The sequence below is a fragment of the Dermacentor andersoni genome, chromosome 8 (assembly GCF_023375885.2).
Source record: "Dermacentor andersoni chromosome 8, qqDerAnde1_hic_scaffold, whole genome shotgun sequence".
In the NCBI taxonomy this organism is placed as follows: domain Eukaryota; kingdom Metazoa; phylum Arthropoda; class Arachnida; order Ixodida; family Ixodidae; genus Dermacentor; species Dermacentor andersoni.
In genome coordinates this window covers 131,304,311-131,323,126 of record NC_092821.1, presented here as the reverse complement: position 1 = coordinate 131,323,126, position 18,816 = coordinate 131,304,311, and the positions used below count along the sequence as shown (strand labels likewise).

Genomic DNA, 18,816 nt, shown 5'->3' with positions numbered 1-18,816 from the left:
TCTCTCGCTAGTGCTCTATTCAAAATCGATAGTACTTTTGAGTGCACCATAGATATTACCACTGATAGTGCACTATTGATAATGTTAAATCGCGCGATGCAAAACATGCAAACACTGCATCATAAAGTGGCGACGTTTCCCTGTTCCTAATCGTGTGAACTGAGTGTTGCTAATGGTCAGTTAAAGCAGAATTTGTGGCATTATAAATAACCGAAAAATGCGAAGCTGTTGATGGCGCTGTAAATGCTGGACTATCGTTATACTATCGTTAAATTTTAATACGCTATCGATTGTTTCATAGCGAAATATTCTAATACTATCGATGTCGCTCTCACTACTCATATTGACAAGCTTTTTTACACCATCGAATAGCTTCGGAAAGCTACTGGCACAATTCGATGGTCCTTTTGGTGATAGTTTTGTATCCCTACTCAGTTTGCTCAATGTGACGTCATTTGATTTCAGTGTGTTCAGCATTGCTAGGGGACGTAATACCAAGGGATGTGCTACCATGTTTCACAGGATGTTTCGCGTACTGCTTTCTGTCAGGAAATCACCAAAGAAGCGCTTTTACCTTCATCGCAATGCATGTAGCCCATAATTAAATTGTGGACATGCTTCCAGCCCGTGCTCCAAACCTGCTTCCGGAAAAGAAAGCGCGACATGACGGACTGCAAAATAAATCAAAATTGTACCACTATATAATTCCGGGAACTCATCGAAAAATAAGTGGAGGATAATCACACCACCTTTCTGGATAGCAATAATGACGTATACATTGAAAATTATCGTAATGTTTTTATTAGCTGGAATTTATGCGACCAAGTAAATTATTCTCTTAAAACACTGCTTGGAGGATGGAATGCGATATTGGAATACAACGCAACCGAATAACGAAGAATAAAAGAACTTGAAATGTTCTTTGCGAATGAATGCATGTAAATGTGTTTGATAATCCTTGCATCTGTAGATCAATTTCTGACCCGGGTGGCGCCATCTACGCATGGCTGCCAGGGTGGCTGAACGGTCGAAGTTCCGGATTGGCGTCTTGTAGCCTACAGTATAAAAGTCAATGATCACGTACACTTGCGGCTCTGGCCCTGTTCTAACGCCAAGCCGACTGCAGGAGCGGAAACGGAAGACGGAGTCACTTCCGGCCGCCATCCGAGTGGCGCCCTCTGCACGCATCACGCCGCAGGCGTGGCAAAGCAGCGGCGTGGCTTCGGCGGCCCCGCCTCCCCCCTCGCGGCCTCCGTCCTCCAGCACGCACGCGGACAGCGCAACGGCCTCTGGAAGTGGTGCGCCACCCGAGGGCGCAGCGGCCAACAACCACAACCACGCCCTTGTCACGCCGTCCGTGGTGACACTCAGCGTGCCCAACTCGGTGCACAGGCCCGAGACCAACAACGTGGCCCCAGCAAGGTACGCAACAGGAACCGTGTAACAAGCATGTGACGCCCCCTCGGACCTAATCTTCACCACCACGCTGCGGAGCGTCTGTCTAACGGAGGGTTCCTCTAGCCCTCCCTCGTTCACGAACGCGGGCGGATTGTGGCAAACGGCATATCTACCGAGCCGTTTCTCTCAAATGATACGGCTCTTTACCCCCTTCGGATCCAAATTTTATTAATTCTGGGGTATCACGTGTCGAAACTACGATCTCATAATGAGGTACGCCATTATGGGGGACGCCGGACTAGTTTTGACGGCTCAGCGTTCTTTAACGCACGCTGAAATATAGAATATGGCCTGCTTTTCTTTTATTATGGAATAGTTCCCATGTGGCTAAAGGTATTGCAAACAATTCCAGCAGAAACTATCTCAGCATGACTGTTGACGTTAATGCAATTAGCATCGAAGCAATGTAGCGACACACCGCATTGTCACCTCCTAAACTTGTCAAGTATGAGGCTTGTACTACAGCCGGGCTCCGCGATCGCGCTTCCATCTGCAAGCGCGGCGCCATCTAGCGGCGCCGTCACGAAGTCCGTGCGTGTGGCGTGTAAACATATATGCGGACAACATCATCTCAATGTATGTGACATGGGTTTGATTGCGACCAGCACCGGTAAACATTTAAAGCATTTCTTTTTGTCATTGAAGAGGTGGCATGTACTCTGTGGAACATTACCATGCCCAGGTCAGCGTCAGAGAGGTTCATTGAAGAGCAGCACATACCCAGTGACCGAATTCGGCGTGAAAGAAGTGTTTTGAAGAGTAGCATGTACCCAGTGTCACATGCCACTGTCCATGGGATTAGTCGGATGCGCCTTTCATCGCGTTTTGCTGGACCCAATAAAAGTTTATTCCCTCACTCACTCACTCACTCACTCACTCACTCACTCACTCACTCACTCACTCACTCACTCACTCACTCACTCACTCACCCATTGCCACATGCCCAGTGACCCAAGTTGGTCGGACGGTTGGTTTCAATAGCCATTCCCTCAGCACAGCAACTTGATCGGCTCTCCATTAGACCATAGATTACAAGAACGACATCGCATAGTGATTACTGAGTTGCACTAGAAAATCCGACACGCTGATCTCGCTTTCGCGTAAACACGACTGACTCCCTTTCACCCATGTGTGTTCGCTTCTCAGGCCCATCAAGACCGGTCGGCGACGCATCTTCCAGCGCAGCTTCACACTGAGCCAACTATGGCAGAAGACCAACTTTCTGGACAAGGTGTCCCGCATCGCCTTTCCCGCCGTATTCTTCTTGTTCATGCTGATCTACTGGTCCTACTACCTCTGGTGAATCTCGTCGCCCACAAGTGCGTGCCGTATGTGTTCGGGGTGAACTGAGTTTGTAAGCGCTGGTCTCTACGGCGTGTCGTTGATGACGCCTTCGTTGTACTCGCTGCTGGTGTGTTTTGAAGCAAGCAAAGAAGTTGTGAACTTGTGTGTGAATAAACGCTGCTGGTTGTTGTTCATGCGTGCAGTGTGCGATGCTCCCGAAAAAAAATCGAATTGTCAGAGTCCTATCAGCGTTTCGTGTCGCGTTGATCGTTGTTGTGCACAAAAGGTGGCGTCATAGCTGCCAGGGAATCTGCGTTAGTTAAGTGCATTTGGCTTCCTTTCTTTAATTGGAACATTCAAAAGCATAATTTAAAAAGGACAGCAGGCCTCAGCGATTTCTTCGACTATGGACTAATTTAATGCAAAAGCAGTATTCTCCCCCAGTGATGACCAATACCTTTTGCGATGAAGACGTTCCTCGTTTATGGCATATATGGTCAGAAACCGGGCTGAGGGAGCTCGAAGTGACCTTTCCTGCATGAACTCACTACGGTCGAATACGTTTTGCTAATCTTCCTCAATTATTGACGCTCCCTCCTACGGGAACGGCGCAAGAACCCAGCGTTTATGGGACAGTTTGTTAGTGTGGGAAGGGCATGCGGTCGTATAAAAAACTTATATTTTAGCTAAAGAATAACAAAATATTATTTCATATAATATTTCAAAGGTCGCTATCTTTGCTTGATAATACAGAAAGAGATAGTCGGGATTAAATATATTCTGATCATTTCTTCTTCGAGATGTCGCAACTTTCTTTCTCTATGACATAATAATGCAAGTTGTGAAATGCTGCCTACGTACATGGACCGATTTAGCACTCTCAGGGTCCCCTTTCTATGTATGCTACATTTACTTAGTTAAAATGCGTAGCTTTAAGGAAGCTCTTACTCGCAGTTGTCTGGTGAAAGCCTTATGCTAATCTTTCGTGTGGTTTCTTGTTCACGGCGGTCGAACATTTTGCTACCTGAATATATTCTATTCAATTAATGTTGATGCAGCATGTTTATTTCACTTCTGTTTGTTTAAAACAGTCGCGTTTCTTTGTTTTCATCGCTGAGTAGGACAACGCTTAACCAACTGTGTATGCCCGACGCAACCGCAGCGCAGCATTTTCGATGACGTTTGAAATTCTAGGTGCCCTTAAACCATTTCTTTTATTTAGTTTTCGCGCAAAATAATAGTTAGGCCACAGGGGAGGAGGCAGTCGCTGTGTTAAAAATTTCCTGCCTTTAAGGCTCGACGACTCGTTTGGAAGTTGCCGCCTGGCACTACTGGGGCCAAAATTTTTCCACTGCAACTGACCTCACGAGCGAAGTGACGCCTGCGAGATTTGAGCGGTGTCATGCAAAGCTACGCAAAGGGGGAAGGCAGCTGGGGAGGATCAGGTAACAGCAGATTTGTTGAAGGACGGTGGGCAGATTGTGCTAGAAAAACTGGCCACCCTGTATACACAATGCCTCATGACCTCGAGCGTACCGGAATCTTGGAAGAACGCTAACATAATCCTAATCCATAAGAAAGGGGACGCCAAAGACTTGAAAAATTATAGACCGATCAGCCTACTGTCCGTTGCCTAAAAAGTATTTACTAAGGTAATTGCAAATAGAATCAGGAACACCTTAGACTTCCGTCAACCAAAGGACCAGGCAGGATTCCGTAAAGGCTACTCAACAATAGATCATATTCACACTATCAATCAGGTGATAGAGAAATGTGCGGAATATAACCAACCATTATATATAGCGTTCATTGATTATGAGAAAGCGTTTGATTCAGTCGAAACCTCAGCAGTCATGGAGGCACTGCGGAATCAGGGTGTAGACGAGCCGTACGTAAAAATACTGAAAGATATCTATAGCGGCTCCACAGCCACTGTAGTCCTCCATAAAGAAAGCAACAAAATCCCTATAAAGAAAGGCGTCAGGCAGGGAGATACAATCTCTCCAATGCTATTCACAGCATGTTTACAGGAGGTATTCAGAGACCTGGATTGGGAAGAATTGGGGATAAGAGTAAATGGAGAATACCTTAGTAACTTGCGTTTCGCTGATGATATTGCCTTGCTTAGTAATTCAGGGGACCAACTGCAATGCATGCTCACTGACCTGGAGAGGCAGAGCAGAAGGGTGGGACTAAAAATTAATCTGCAAAATACTAAAGTAATGTTTAACAGTCTCGGAAGGGAACAGCAGTTTACGATAGGTAGCGAGGCACTGGAAGTGGTAAGGGAATACATCTACTTAGGACAGGTAGTGACTGCTGATCCGGATCATGAGAGTGAAATAATCAGAAGAATAAGAATGGGCTGGGGTGCGTTTGGCAGGCATTCTGAGATCATGAACAGCAGGTTGCCATTATCCCTCAAGAGAAAAGTTTATAACAGCTGTGTCTTACCAGTACTCACGTACGGGGCAGAAACCTGGAGGCTTACGAAAAGGGTTCTACTTAAATTGAGGACGACGCAACGAGCTATGGAAAGAAGAATGATAGGTGTAACATTAAGGGATAAGAAAAGAGCAGATTGGGTGAGGGAACAAACGCGCGTTAATGACATCTTAGTTGAAATCAAGAAAAAGAAATGGGCATGGGCAGGACATGTAATGAGGAGGGAAGATAACCGATGGTCATTAAGGGTTACGGACTGGATTCCGAGGGAAGGGAAGCGTAGAAGGGGGCGACAGAAAGTTAGGTGGGCAGATGAGATTAGGAAGTTTGGAGGGTCGACATGGCCACAATTAGTACATGACCGGGGCAGTTGGAGAAGTATGGGAGAGGCCTTTGCCCTGCAGTGGGCGTAACCAGGCTGATGATGATGATGATGATGATGATTATGATGATGATGATGATTTTTTTTTCTGCACACTTGCAGTGCTACTATTTAGGCCATTTCGCGGCCGCGAATACTGCGAGCTAATGCCTAAGCTATGTGGCATTATCGCTACGGCGTCTTCGTTGGCACTGACGTTGTCGGTGCTGTCGACGTCGTTTTCCACCGACCTACTCTGGCGAGTCAGTTCTGCGGAAGCCCACCAGGCGGAAGAAGTGCATGAGAGGGAGCAGATGTGATCCACCTGAATTCTAACACGAAGCTGAAGAAGAAAGCCTATAAGAGAAGCCCCCGTACGTTATTCTCGGCGCATCCTCTATATTGCGGGTATTGTGCCACGTTGGAGGCTTATCGTCATCATTGTCTTTTGCGCATCCTTTGTGTCGCCGACGATGTTTTCACGGGCACGGCAACGAAGAATTGCGCACAAGCACTCCGCCATTTTATAGAAAAAGATTTTTATGTCGCACCTAATGCAATCCTATTCCACTACAGTATTGCTCGTTCTAGCCTCCGAAATACACGCACAGGTGCCCCTGCTCTCGGAGTCTGCGCTGGGGGCAATACATTCCACTAAGTGTACATCGTTGCTGTTGTTATTGGTTATGGCCACCAGTGGCTCATAATATTGTGAATAATTCCTGTGCATACATGATTTCATTTATTGTAATAGATAAAATGTAGAAAGGTATATCAGTGGTTAGCGTACTGGACACACAAGTGAACGTTTCTGCACGGCACGGGTTCAAATCCCGGTGGAGGTGGTTGCGGAGAAGTTTAATTTTTTATTCACGTCTGGGCGATGGTGAAGCTGGAGATAATGAGGTGACCTGACCACACACAAAAAAGAATTGTTGATTGTCGTCAGCGTAACACAATAAACGGACGGACATGAAACCACCCGGTTATGAGCAGTTAACTGCTGCCGCAGTAAAGAACAAATTTCAGAGGCGCACCCTTAAAAACTCGGAAAGAAAAGAAGAAAGCTTCCACATAAGTGATCGCTTGCAAATTAAGTCTGTGGACGTTTGTTTTGGTGTTTCCATATTAGATGGTGAAACGGCATCTCAGGCCATTCGTTGCCATGACAACTCTTGTGTAGGTGAGAGAAATTCGCGCAATAAAAAAAAATGAGCACGGTAAGGAAAGAAAAAGAGTTCCCGTGTGTGTTGAATTTTCGTTCGCGCTAAATTCCCTCATCAGTAATGCAAGACCATTTAGCCCAACAATTAATTCTTGTGTAGCAGCCATGTAGAAAGTTGTTATAAATGCGACCTATTACTCTTTTGCATAAAAATCACGGTTGCGAAATAATTTCAGAAGAGAATAATCGAAATCATGCAATTCCAACTTTGGGGAAGGGTTATGGCATGTATCTATCAAAACGGTTTTGTTTCTCCTAAAGTTACAGAAGGAGAAAAAAAAATAATTCACAAAATGGCAGAGCGATCGGCTTCATACTTAAATGTGTCACGTGGCGAAGTATTCATTCAACAACCCGTTTTAATAGGTTTCTCGAAGAGAGGTTGGTTAAACAGGAAAAACGGAGAGCAATGTCTTGAATTTCGGGCGGAAATCACGGTGCCGCCAGTTCAGTGTGACGTCAGAGTTTTGAAAGCAGCTTCGCTTTCTTGGGGCGTATCTTGGGTGCAGAAAAGGTCATGATGCCTCAACTTGCTCCGCCCATGGTTCTTTCATAAAGAAAAGTAATACTTGTTTATAAATAAACTGTTAGCTATCCCTGAGAAGGCAATGTCAAATTTTGCGACGTCACATTGAGCTAAAGGGGGAATTCTAGGTGCGTCACCATCATTTCTTTTTTAAATCTGTACTTGTGCCTGTCGTGACTTATCAAAGGATCTGCTAAAGATGGCACTAGCCGTTTTGGGATTCGGTAAATTTAACAGTGCAGCTTAACACAGTATTCACTTTTCGTGTCTTTTAATGCGGAGCTCTGGCTAGACATAATGTGCAGGAAGTGCTCCGAAGTTGTCTAACAACGCAATCCGTGATCAAAACTGAATTAAATTTGTGAATTTGAAAGAAATATCGCAGTTGTAACAACACTCTAGAGTGCTGTAGATCTGCGTTCTCGAAGTTGTTACTTAGGTTTACGAACTAGGAACATTTTAACGAATATCTAAACATTGTAACGCCTTAGCAGAAATATATAATATCGCGTCAATCGTGGATGTCAGTGGTAACCTGTGCATAACTTGAGATAGAACAACTGCGGTGTACAATTACACTACCGAGAAGATTACCGAAGAATTTACATTACCGAGAACTTCAGTGAACTGAACTTTTTCTGAGTGATCACCCCCTCCCCCACTTATCTCTCTTAAACACTCCGTCAAATGCTGTTTGCAGTATCTATTTTCGTTCCATTGTTAGGTAATAATGTATGAAACATTTCATTTTGTGAACGGGCAACATTTACACCTTTATTTCACTTACAAAATACTTTATTTTTCATCGAAAGTTACGCTTTGGGCACATTACAACCATTGCCCTTAAACTATTTACGAAGGCTTTACCACGTCATTGTTAGCGACGCCATTATATATGCTACGATAAACCTACCCTGCCACATTCTTTCTTGTCTTCAAAAACGTGAGGAGCACTCTAGAGCAAGAAAAAATAATCCGCTACTCCTATTCTACTCTTTCTAACATAAAACTGGAAAAAAATCAGCGCAATGTTAAAGACCGAACAAGAAGCAATAGCGTCAAACACAGAGATTGTAAAATCTTTTATCATGCAAAATTTGTTGGTACAGTGGTATATCACTTTTTTTTGGACTGGATAAAATAGAGCGCTTCAAATTACACTTTGCTATTGCTGTCTAAGCGTGACCGTGGGCGTTGTCACGCCTATAGAAGAGAGCGCTTTCTGGGACTACGAGAGGAACGTGGCAATTTGAAGTGGCCCTCTTGTCAATGGAGCCCTCTCAGAGGCTCTTGAAAATCCATTAGACGCCAAGCACGTGCCAGGCGGTCTTTGAATTTGTTTCGTTTCGTTCCCTTTTGTTCCTTTTGTTGTTTTGCCCGTAGAGAAGCCCGGCCTGTGTATGTCGATAGTGTTTCCGTTTCTGTACGACGCCTTAGCAAACAAGCATGTTGAGAGGCCTTGGCACAATTCGTCGATGCCTTGAATTGAGACAAGGAATAAAAGAACAAAAATGGAAACAATAAACTTGCTTTTGCTGCGCGAGGACGACAACCTTTACGAGCACGGCAGTCATTCTGTAATGAGGGTAGCGGCGGCACAAAGAGGAAACGCTGCAGGCGACCTCTCGCGGCCTAACGCGGCGGAATTGCCCGTCATCGACGCTGACATTTGGGAGGCCGACCTGGCCGTGTACCGACATCGACCAGAGCGAATCGACCCGGGCGGAAGCGGATTCAAGGTGGCGTCTGTTTGTACGTGGAATATATGTAGAGGCCGATCGATTGCCAATTGATGATGCCACGAAGTCGGCTGGTCAGTCCGGCTTCTACCCAACGCTTATCCTTTCTTTCTTTCTTTCTTTCTTTCTTTCTTTCTTTCTTTCTTTCTTTCTTTCTTTCTTTCTTGCCGCATTTCTTTCGCACTTTCCTTTGTTCCACTTCGATCTTGCTATTTTCGTACGCCAAGATTAGTGCCGATGGAGCCAGCCGTAATGTTGTTCTCGTTCTTCTTATTGTTCTTTCTTGCTTTCATTTTATTTTGGTTTTTACTATTTCTTTTTTATGTTAAGACACCGGACCGCTGGGCGGTTCATCACAGTTCATCACAGCGTTGTTTTAAAATTCAGATCATTCCGACGTCCCGCCCGAATGCGCGGAGATACAGATCATGTCCGACATTCAAAGCGAAGCGTTCTGGTTGTCGGACATGGCAGTGGTTAGGAGCGTTTCGAAATCGCTGCGTGCACTACAGTTACGATAACCCTTGTTTGGCCGGGACAGCGTCCCTGATCGTAGGGGAAATAGCCAAACGTCCCGGATGATTTGCATCAGTAGTACGAGTACGTTACGGCGCTCTGTCTTATAGCTCCATCTGTTTAGCAGCGCAGTAAGGTGAAGCAAGCTTTAACAAGAAAAAAGAAAGCAACGTTAACAACAGCCTGCAGATGATCGCTCAACTGCACGTTCAATAGAGAGAATCGTACCAGTCACAATAAATATCTCGAAGGAAGCAAGTACTTCGCGCGAGAAAGAAATGTGATATAGATGGGGCATCTCTATTCACGTAAAAACAGAACAGTTGTTGTTGGTTTGTCTGCTTTAATGCGACTTCACTCTACCAGGGACGATATGGCGATGCGTATGTATCATTCGGGGGAAACATTGCCGTTGTACACCACGTACCCTAGTCCGGTCGTCACGAATAAAATTAATCTGGACTGCAGGGTTTCAGTCTATTGTGGTAAGTGTGGGGGATTTGCTCGATTTAGAACACATGCTTTGGCGCTGCTTGGCCTTGGCCGTTGATGGTTCTCGAGGTGAACAGTGGTGGCAGCGGATGCTGCGCAGTGAAGTGCTGGCGGACCAACTCGGGGCTGTCCAGGGGGCCCTTGTGACTGCAGAGGGGCTCGGCCTCCCTGTCCCGACGTGGCAGCGGCCCGCATCAATCCCAAACTGATTCCTCAGGACCCAAATAAAGTTTTTCATACCATAGCACACCATACCATACCATACCATACCATACCAGGCAGTTGACTAACGCACATTAGGCAATTTCAAGCACCTGGCGCAGGCATCATCACAATGTACATTAACTCCGCAATTTCTTGGCTGAAATCACCGGATAGACGCCACCTTGTCGTTTATGTCATCGTCGGTGTCGTATATTCTTTGCCATTGTCATCATGTCGCCAGTGTCGTAGCGCTGTCCACAGTGTTGTCTTTACCACGGTTGTCTTTATGTTCGTGGTGCCGTCGTTTCACCGTGTCAGCATCATCGTAGTGCCGACATCGCCGTTATTGAAAGCACTGCAACAACGGAATGAATGGCACAGTAAAAGAATATGACCAGATTTTGAACGTGCATTGTCTAATACCAGAGTACTGCACATTATATAGATTTATTATGGGCCTTGTGAGTTGCTATGTGGGCTCCACGGCTCCTCAACGCCCAGCGCCTCCTCCTGGGCATATTCTTGTCCCGTGCAACCTTACGTGCCGCAGCCTCGACAGCACGTAATTCAGGAAGCCACGTTATGGGAAGCAGCGAATTTTGGAATGATAGAAGAGAAAGTATTTTAAAAATTCCAGTGCGTGCATGAAGAAGCCACGTCTGCCAGGAAGCAGTATTCAAGACGTAAAAAAACATATTGAGTGCGGCCACTGAGGCAGTGACGTGGGCTACTATTGTATGCCACCTGCTCATATTTTTTTATTGATTTCACAGTGCCCGGCGGTGAGCAATGTTACTCTTCTAGTGATTGACGCTGTTTAGCAAGTTATGTTCACGTGACGATTCGAGCCTATTACTTTTCGGAGGTTGGTTCCTGCTTCGTTGGCATCTGCATTCTGTAGCTGCCAACGATGCGCACTTCATAATCTTGTGTACGCTTCATGAAGGCTTCGCTTCCCATGGATTCCAACATGTGCGCTGGGGCGTGCATAGTTTTCTTTTTCTTTCTTTCTTTCTTTCTTTCTTTCTTTCTTTCTTTCTTTCTTTCTTTCTTTCTTTCTTTCTTTCTTTTTGCGCCGCTCAAGTTCTTGACTTTCATCGGCCTACATGATGTAACTCAGAACGCCGCCTACTACTGCTGTATAGCATGTGCTGCTTACATTGTTTGCAGTTGTCTTTTTTTTTCTGTCACCTTACGCTCTCTTTCTTTTCTTATCGCTGTACCCCTCCCTCCCACCGTGCAGGGTACCCAACCAGAAATACCTCTGGTTAACTTCTTTGCCTGAGAAAAGACCCAGGGCAGCGTTCTCCAGATCAATTGTGGCTAACCGGCACTCTTTGTCTTTGAGGCACTCACCCGCAACAAGAACGCCATCCCCTATGTGGTGCTTGAAGAAGCCTCCTGCATACCTTGCTGTTCCAGGAATAGTGAAGAAAGCTAGCCTGACCACCGCGGCTCTCAAGCAGATCACATTGGAACTTCTGCACTGGACACAGTCTGGTTAACCTCCCTGCCTTTCCGTCTTCCCTTCTCTCTCTCTCTCTCCTTGTTTTTCCATACGTCTTATCTCTCTCTCTCCCTCTCTCTCTCTCTCGATAAGTTTGATCCACACTGCACGACCCCTTATATCAGCAAATGCTCTTATACAGAAACCGCGGTGGTACAAGTGAGAACGCTCCGACTCGCGCACACGAAAAAAAAATATATATACTATTACGGTAATGACCGGTAAAACTTGTTAAACATTCAAGACTAGTACGTATAGATGCGCTAATAGGCGTGCTAAATGCTGACACGTGTCTCCGGCAATGGGATGAGAACAATAGCTTTGATCTCTCGTTGCTAATGCGCGCGTTATTGCTAAAATACCAGGGCCAGGGAAAGGAATGGGTCTCGTACAGAATCGAGCTGCTGGCTGGGCTCTTCGTAACGCCGCCTGGGCATAAATAAGTGAAGCCCCGGGAACGACCACCGTTGCTATCGCTTTAATGAGCGCCGGAGCGAGGCGTCGTCGAGCAGCGACGGGCGCGGCCGCGGCCAGAGGTTCTTAGCGTCAGCGGGCGCTTTCGCTCAACAAGGCCAAGTCGCACACTATGTACTGTTGCTCGAAGCCAAACAAAGCAACATTAAAGCGTGTCCCGTAACTCGCATGCCCTGTAAGATGTGCTTTGATGCGCGATTCCGTAAGGTGACACGCCTCACAGAACCGTTTAATTATGCATCCCACTAATTCCGCACATTTCTCGCAGAATTCTCGCGGGAATCGCATGGAAGAGTAGCCTTTCCAGTGTGGCTTCATCGTTCATCGTTGCAGGGCAACAGCGCAGTATAGTGCGGCGTTTCTCGTCGTATAGCTGCCCGGTTGTGGTCAGCGTCAGCTTTCTGCGCAGGTCCTATTTGTGCATTAGCAACACATTTATTCGCAGGAAGGCACATGTATGTTCCGACATCCAATACGCACAAACGTTGACGAGTTTTGTTCGTGACTGGGCAGTCTAGGCAAACAAGAGCGCTTTGCTAAGGCTACTAAAAATTTCGCGGTTTTACGTGCCAAAACCACGATTATGAAGCACGCAGTAATGGGGGAATCTGGAATTACTTGGACCACAAGGAATTCCTCAACGTGCACCTAAATATAAGCACACGGGTGTTATCTCACTTCACTCCCGTCGAATCGCGGGCGCCATGAAACTTCTGACACTGAAAGCCACGCAATGGCATGTGCCAACAATACACCCATGCCGAAGGTGTTACTACAGTCCATTCAGTATTGCCCGGAAACGCATTACCACTTGGGGAATACCGCAACATTGGAGACGCAGACGTGAGTAGTGATGATGGTGGCGCATATGGGGATGAGTTCAAACAACGCGCAGAAAAGTAATATTGTAATTATGGTCTATATGTCACAGTGCATTGCTGGTGTAAAGGCGTCGGCGACAGCATAATAATGTATCTATAGGGACTTCATTTTTTTTATACTCAGCAGGAACGGGCATCAAACACAAATAAGAGGACTTTCGTAACGTCGTGGTTTAAATAAAATAGCTGCTAGATGTTGCCAGCAGTGCTACTGCACACACATAGAGTTAATATAACCAACTCTTGAGGAAAAGCTCCCCATATCATCCATGCATTGAAATCGGCAACGTCAAGGGCGCCACATGTTTCTTATCTGCGCATGCGCGCAGATGCAGACGACGAGATGCAATCCCCATTTTTTCAGTTCCTCTGTGCTGCCATATGCCGCACGCGCTGGAAACGTTTTGGAAGGGTGTCGAGGAGGCTTCCACCGGTTGATTTGTGCGCCTGCGCCCATGTTGAGTGCGCGTCGGTTGTGCGTTTCGCGTATCGCGAATACTTATTAAAGGCTTCTCCGGGACGGCATGTCATTCCTGGGAGCCATGTAGCACTCACTGACTGCTATGTGAGCAGGCGTGAGTGCGTTGTTCTGCAAACAGTGAAGCCGATAAATGCACGCTGAGGTCCGTCTGCCGACGCGGCTGCTTTGGAGTTTGTTGTAGCTGATTTCTGCACTTGCACCTTGCTTTTCTTTCTGTATTCTTTTTGCACATATTCTTTAGACATTTGACATATTCGAGAAGTCTTCGAGTGCAGCCTTCCACGTTGGATTTAGTAAAGCGGTGGACTTGTTTTCATCGACATCTACTGATCGTTGTTAGCGTGAAATATTGTGGAAAAGATACACCGCTGATATGAAATAATGTCTAAACGTAGCAAAACACATATCTGCGCATGTGTGCCGCGTTGTTCCACCCTGAAACGAGTCAGTATGAGCGGCTCAGCCACTTAAACAACGGCAATTGTGATCCAGATACATATATTACGGGCTGTTTGTTTATTTCTGATTCTCACTTTTCTTTAACTTCATCAAGCTTACAGGTTGCACGTGCCATAAAGCATTATTAGAGAAAACTGTGCTCGCATAAGCGCTCATTCATGGGTCGTGTTGTTTTCTGACAGAAACGCAGATCCCGTCGCGGACGTCGTTAGTATCAAACTGAGCGAGGCCATTGCTTATGATTGATGAATATTGTTTCTTGGCGCAAGGGCCAGAAGGGCCATTGCTTATGCTGCTGTACCGAATGCAACATCTCTTGCTTCGCTTTTCACGCAGAGGTAAACAGCGTATCTCTGCAACTAAGAAATGCGCCAGTATGACAATATGCACAGACCCGCCCGTCTACGTAGCGAATGCGACAGACGGCCTACAGGAGCGGTGACGTACAGATGCTGGCACAGCGCTGCGTCGCCACTTGCCGCTTATTGTGTACGCGCCGTGCGAAGTGAAGTGTAGTTGATTTCAAATCGGCTAAAGCCAGAACTCAACTATAGAAGCAGTTTCCTTCGTCCTAACTGTTTACTTTTCAGTTCAGGTCCGCCAGTAGCGGGTGCACAAACTCGACGGCGCCAGGCCTATCCTTCGGTGAACAGGATCAACATTGGCTCTCAAACTTCATATACACCTTGAGAGGGTGAAGCTTGTGCATATCAATCGTATTATTTATTTCCTCGTTCCCTTATTGTGTCATTTATAAAGTTATTATATATATATATATATATATATATATATATATTTTTTTTTTTCTTTCTCTGCGTTCTATTACATTGAGAGTCACTGGATCGCCTTCGATTTTACTCGTTTTGGTTATTTGTTAAAGTTATGAATTTCTAAGTTAATTCGCTTAACACATATGCAAAATCTGCCGTACTCTTGGCCAATCCCCGTGAGTGGGTATGTGCCAAAAACTTAAGGTCGTCGTCAACATCATCACTTTCGCAGGCATTGTTTTGATCCACCCTTAGCGCGGATACTTACGCATAAAAGCGAAAACGCTGTGTCTATCGCGTTGTCGGTTTGACGGCCGATCGCGCGGTGATCGGTCCAACGAGGGTCAGCGCGCTGATTTTGTCAGTGCCGGCGACAAGAAAGCCCGTCGCAGTACGACAACTGGCACTCGTTGGTCGCGTCGTTGTCTACCTGGTATGATAAAATGGTCTCAGCGAAACATTGTGCCGAATAGTCGGCCAATCGTTGGCGAGAGCGTCTTGTCTGTCTCGTACCGACTCAATGTTACCACGCCTTAAACGAGCACGTGCAGTCAGGCACACGCTGCCACCACTAGTAAGAGAGGGCCGACGCTGCAAGGAGATCGCGTCAGCAACGTGACGTGCTTAAGTGTCGCCCAAGTGTAACGCATGGGTTTTTCGATAAATCTGCTAGTCATCAATGAAAGGCCGGAACTACGTGGCTCACAGTGAAGTAAGGGATCCGGAAGAAGCCTGGGCCACTTTCTGTGTTAATAAGAAGTTGCAGTCTTACGCTACGCATGTTTTCGGCACCACACCACCGTCGAGAAACCAGGTAAGTATTAACGCGGTAAACGGCACGAGTGTTTGCATTAATGCGCGTCGGCGTGCTTCTTCTTCTTTAATTATTTTTTTTTGAGAGGGGAGGGAGGAGGGGGACTTTCCCACGATATCGGGCTACACAGCATAATTTTAATCGTTGATCTAAATTACTCGATCAGGTGGCCATTACTTCTACGAGAAATCAAAATGATTAACTAAACGATTAGCATAACTGCGTTGATTAACTTTTTAATTGTTAACATTATGGCCACTCTTTCAATCCACGAATTATAGCGGTGAGTTCGCAAGGCGTATGCACTTGGAACGAATTCTCAGGACTGCCCCACTTTCTACATATCAGATACACATTTGACTATTGATACTATGGCGTGCATTCCGTTTGGTTCAATTTGCTGCTGTTTACCATATTTCTGTGCATCATGCAGAGCTCGAGCTGTCGACAGATTTACGTATGGAAGCCCTCCGTGACCAGCGCACGAATTGCACAGTTCCTAGGGGTTATCATGAGGCTGCTAACATATACGACAGTACGTGAGATAAAGTTGGCAAGGGAAATTGGAGTTCCTACTGTTCTTGCTCAACAAAGCGCCCTTATCTCTACCAGCGCTCCTTCTCGTATCTAGGCATTCCGGTATTCGAGTATACAGATACAGCACTGCGACTGAGCTGCTCTATAGCGGCCTATGTTTAGCCTTAAATACGCGGTGCAAGCAGTGCATGTTGTCTCGCAAGACTTCATATTCTCCGAGCGCGCTTATGTACCCGATGGTTTGATATGCAGTAACGTACGCAAGCTGCCACTGTAAATCATACTTCTCCTTGTCAAGCGTCTTCAGGAGGAGAAGCCAGCTTCACAAAAACGTTGTGCAGGTTAAGGCGCACAAACTGTCAGCTATGTAGCACCATACGAAATGCGGATTCTTACTTGTGGAAATAATCAACTTTGAGGTCTCTTAAGCTACGCCTTTAAGAATGAAACGCGGCCGCATTCAAAGATCCCTTACTACTTCTCGCGCTTTCCGGTAACTGCAGCTTACATAACCGTAATGTGTACCGGAAAACACTGGCGGCGAATGCTATGCACCAAGGTGAGCTTTCTGGTATACACACAGCCTCTTGACAGAGCCAATCCCGGAGGTAGTGCACGGCCGCGCCGAAAAAGAAATATCGTTAGCCATTACATTCTGTGAAGGTGGATAACCAGTGAAGGTGTGTAGCACACGACGAAGAGGTGACACAGAATTTTAACGAACGTACGAACACATTTATTGTCTTGATCGGTGGTCATCGTGACTAAAGGTACGCACACACATTTATTTTTATACATCCGTGTTCATTCGTGTTATGCGTTCGTTGTGTACATTCGCGTTTTCATTTCGCGATATATTGAGTTAAAAGAATTTGAGACTGAAATCACTGCACCGACTGGCACTGGGCCACTGCCGTCAGCGCCTTCTGAGAGGTAGGGGCAGCATGGGAACGCTGGCTTGATGACTGGAATCGGAGCCAGCTGTGGAAGAAGACGACGACGATGAACGTGCGAGCAGTGGTACGAGCCATTGCAGATGACGATAATTTTTGCTCACATAGATTTGTTGGCGGACACAAAAAAATTTGGAGGACGCGTATGCTTCGCCTTTACGAGTGGAACGCGACAGCATTCAATGATCCCTGACGCCTTCTCACGCTTCCCGGCAACTGCAGCTTATCTAACCGTAATGTTTACCGGGAAACGCTGGCCGCGAACGCTATGCACGAAGGCGAGCTTTCTCGTAGAAATGTGGCCTCTTGTGTGGGCCGTGATGCGGCGGAGGAGAGCGCCATCTCTTGGTATTGCAAGGAACCGGGCGTGCCTCTTGATGGCCCAAGAGATATGCGCGCTGGCGCGCGCAAATCTCGTAGGCCATAACAGAATTATGTTTTCTCGTATATTCAAGTTACAATCCGACACTATCATGTCTGTAGGTTGTGTATAAGTCACACATTACAATTTTTCTCACGTATTTTACTTTGAGAAATTCAATTAGTTCAGTAACTTCCTTCCGCAAGATGGAGGGGCGGCGTGGTTGGGTAGGTGTGGTTCGGAATGGTGTTTGCCGGAACGACGGCCGACGCTGGACGCGGGATGTACATTTTGTACATGTGGCATTTAGTTTATGTGTAACTGTGCCTTTCCGTGGGTATACGTGTTTATATGTTGGTGCGTGAGGACTCGGACATTACTTACGTTGAAAACGTGCTGTGTTTCGTTTCTTACATGTTATCGTCCCTTTGGAATTGTGCCGTGATTATGACTCAGTGTTCGTATCGTCTCTTGTCGAAATAAACTTTTTCTAAACACACGCCGGATTTCCTGCAACACGGAATCGTAGCCATAAAGAACTTCGCTGTAATTACATCACTTTCATGTTTCTGTTATTGTTTCGCACATTTAATATTTCTGTCTAAAAAGATTTAACATAAAAGACATGCGCTGTCGGTGTTTTGTTTTATGACATTTGTTTGTGGGCTGTTATTCTCAAAATTCCGAGGAATAACTTTGTAAAGAATGTAAGACAAGGTATGAGCAACTTTTGTGATAGAATGATGTGGAAATTAATGTAATAAACATATACCGTATGTCATTTAGCAAGGCGTGACATATGCGTATATACCTAAATATACAATTTTTGCTCCCGAGGACGCCGGCGCCGGACGCCGACACCAGATTTTCTGCGGCACGGAACCCTTAATGATTTCGCGCTAGCAAAACTGAAGCAGATCGCCCGCACTGTATGAATCGGCATTGTGTGAAGTATTTCACTGGTAGCTGGCTACCCAGCATCGTTTGGGATCACGCAAAGCGTAACCAGGTGGACCAATGAGCTTGCGTATAGACGAGCAGCTAGGTATCTCACGCGAGCGTGTGTGTGATGACAGCAGCAAGCAAGCGAACGAGGGAGGCGCCTGCAAGTGAAGAAAATCGTGTGCCGGAGATGTCACGAAGGAGCGCGCTCAGCGCGCGGCAAAGTACCGCCACCTCGAGGAATGTGTACGTAACGTTGAGCGAAGTGGAGGTGGAGAATCGACGAGCAGAAGCGTAGCCCGGAGGAAGAAGGTAAGGCGGACGCGCGCTATGTTGACCAACCGGACGACCGGACGACCGACTGACCAACTACTCACCGTGATTTAA

The 18,816-nt window shown here is 46.3% G+C and overlaps 1 protein-coding gene across 1 annotated transcript in view; it reads left to right on the top strand.

The window, feature by feature from the left end:
• The window catches only part of LOC126525690 (gamma-aminobutyric acid receptor subunit beta-like), a 30,637-nt gene extending 27,703 nt beyond the window's left edge, over window positions 1-2,934 (top strand). Inside the window, exons 7-8 of the mRNA XM_072289916.1 lie at window positions 1,127-1,422; window positions 2,605-2,934. Coding sequence (XP_072146017.1) covers window positions 1,127-1,422; window positions 2,605-2,761 — 453 coding nt within the window. The 3' untranslated portion in view covers window positions 2,762-2,934. The remainder of the gene's footprint in view (window positions 1-1,126; window positions 1,423-2,604) is intronic.
• The last annotated feature ends 15,882 nt before the right edge of the window (window positions 2,935-18,816 follow it).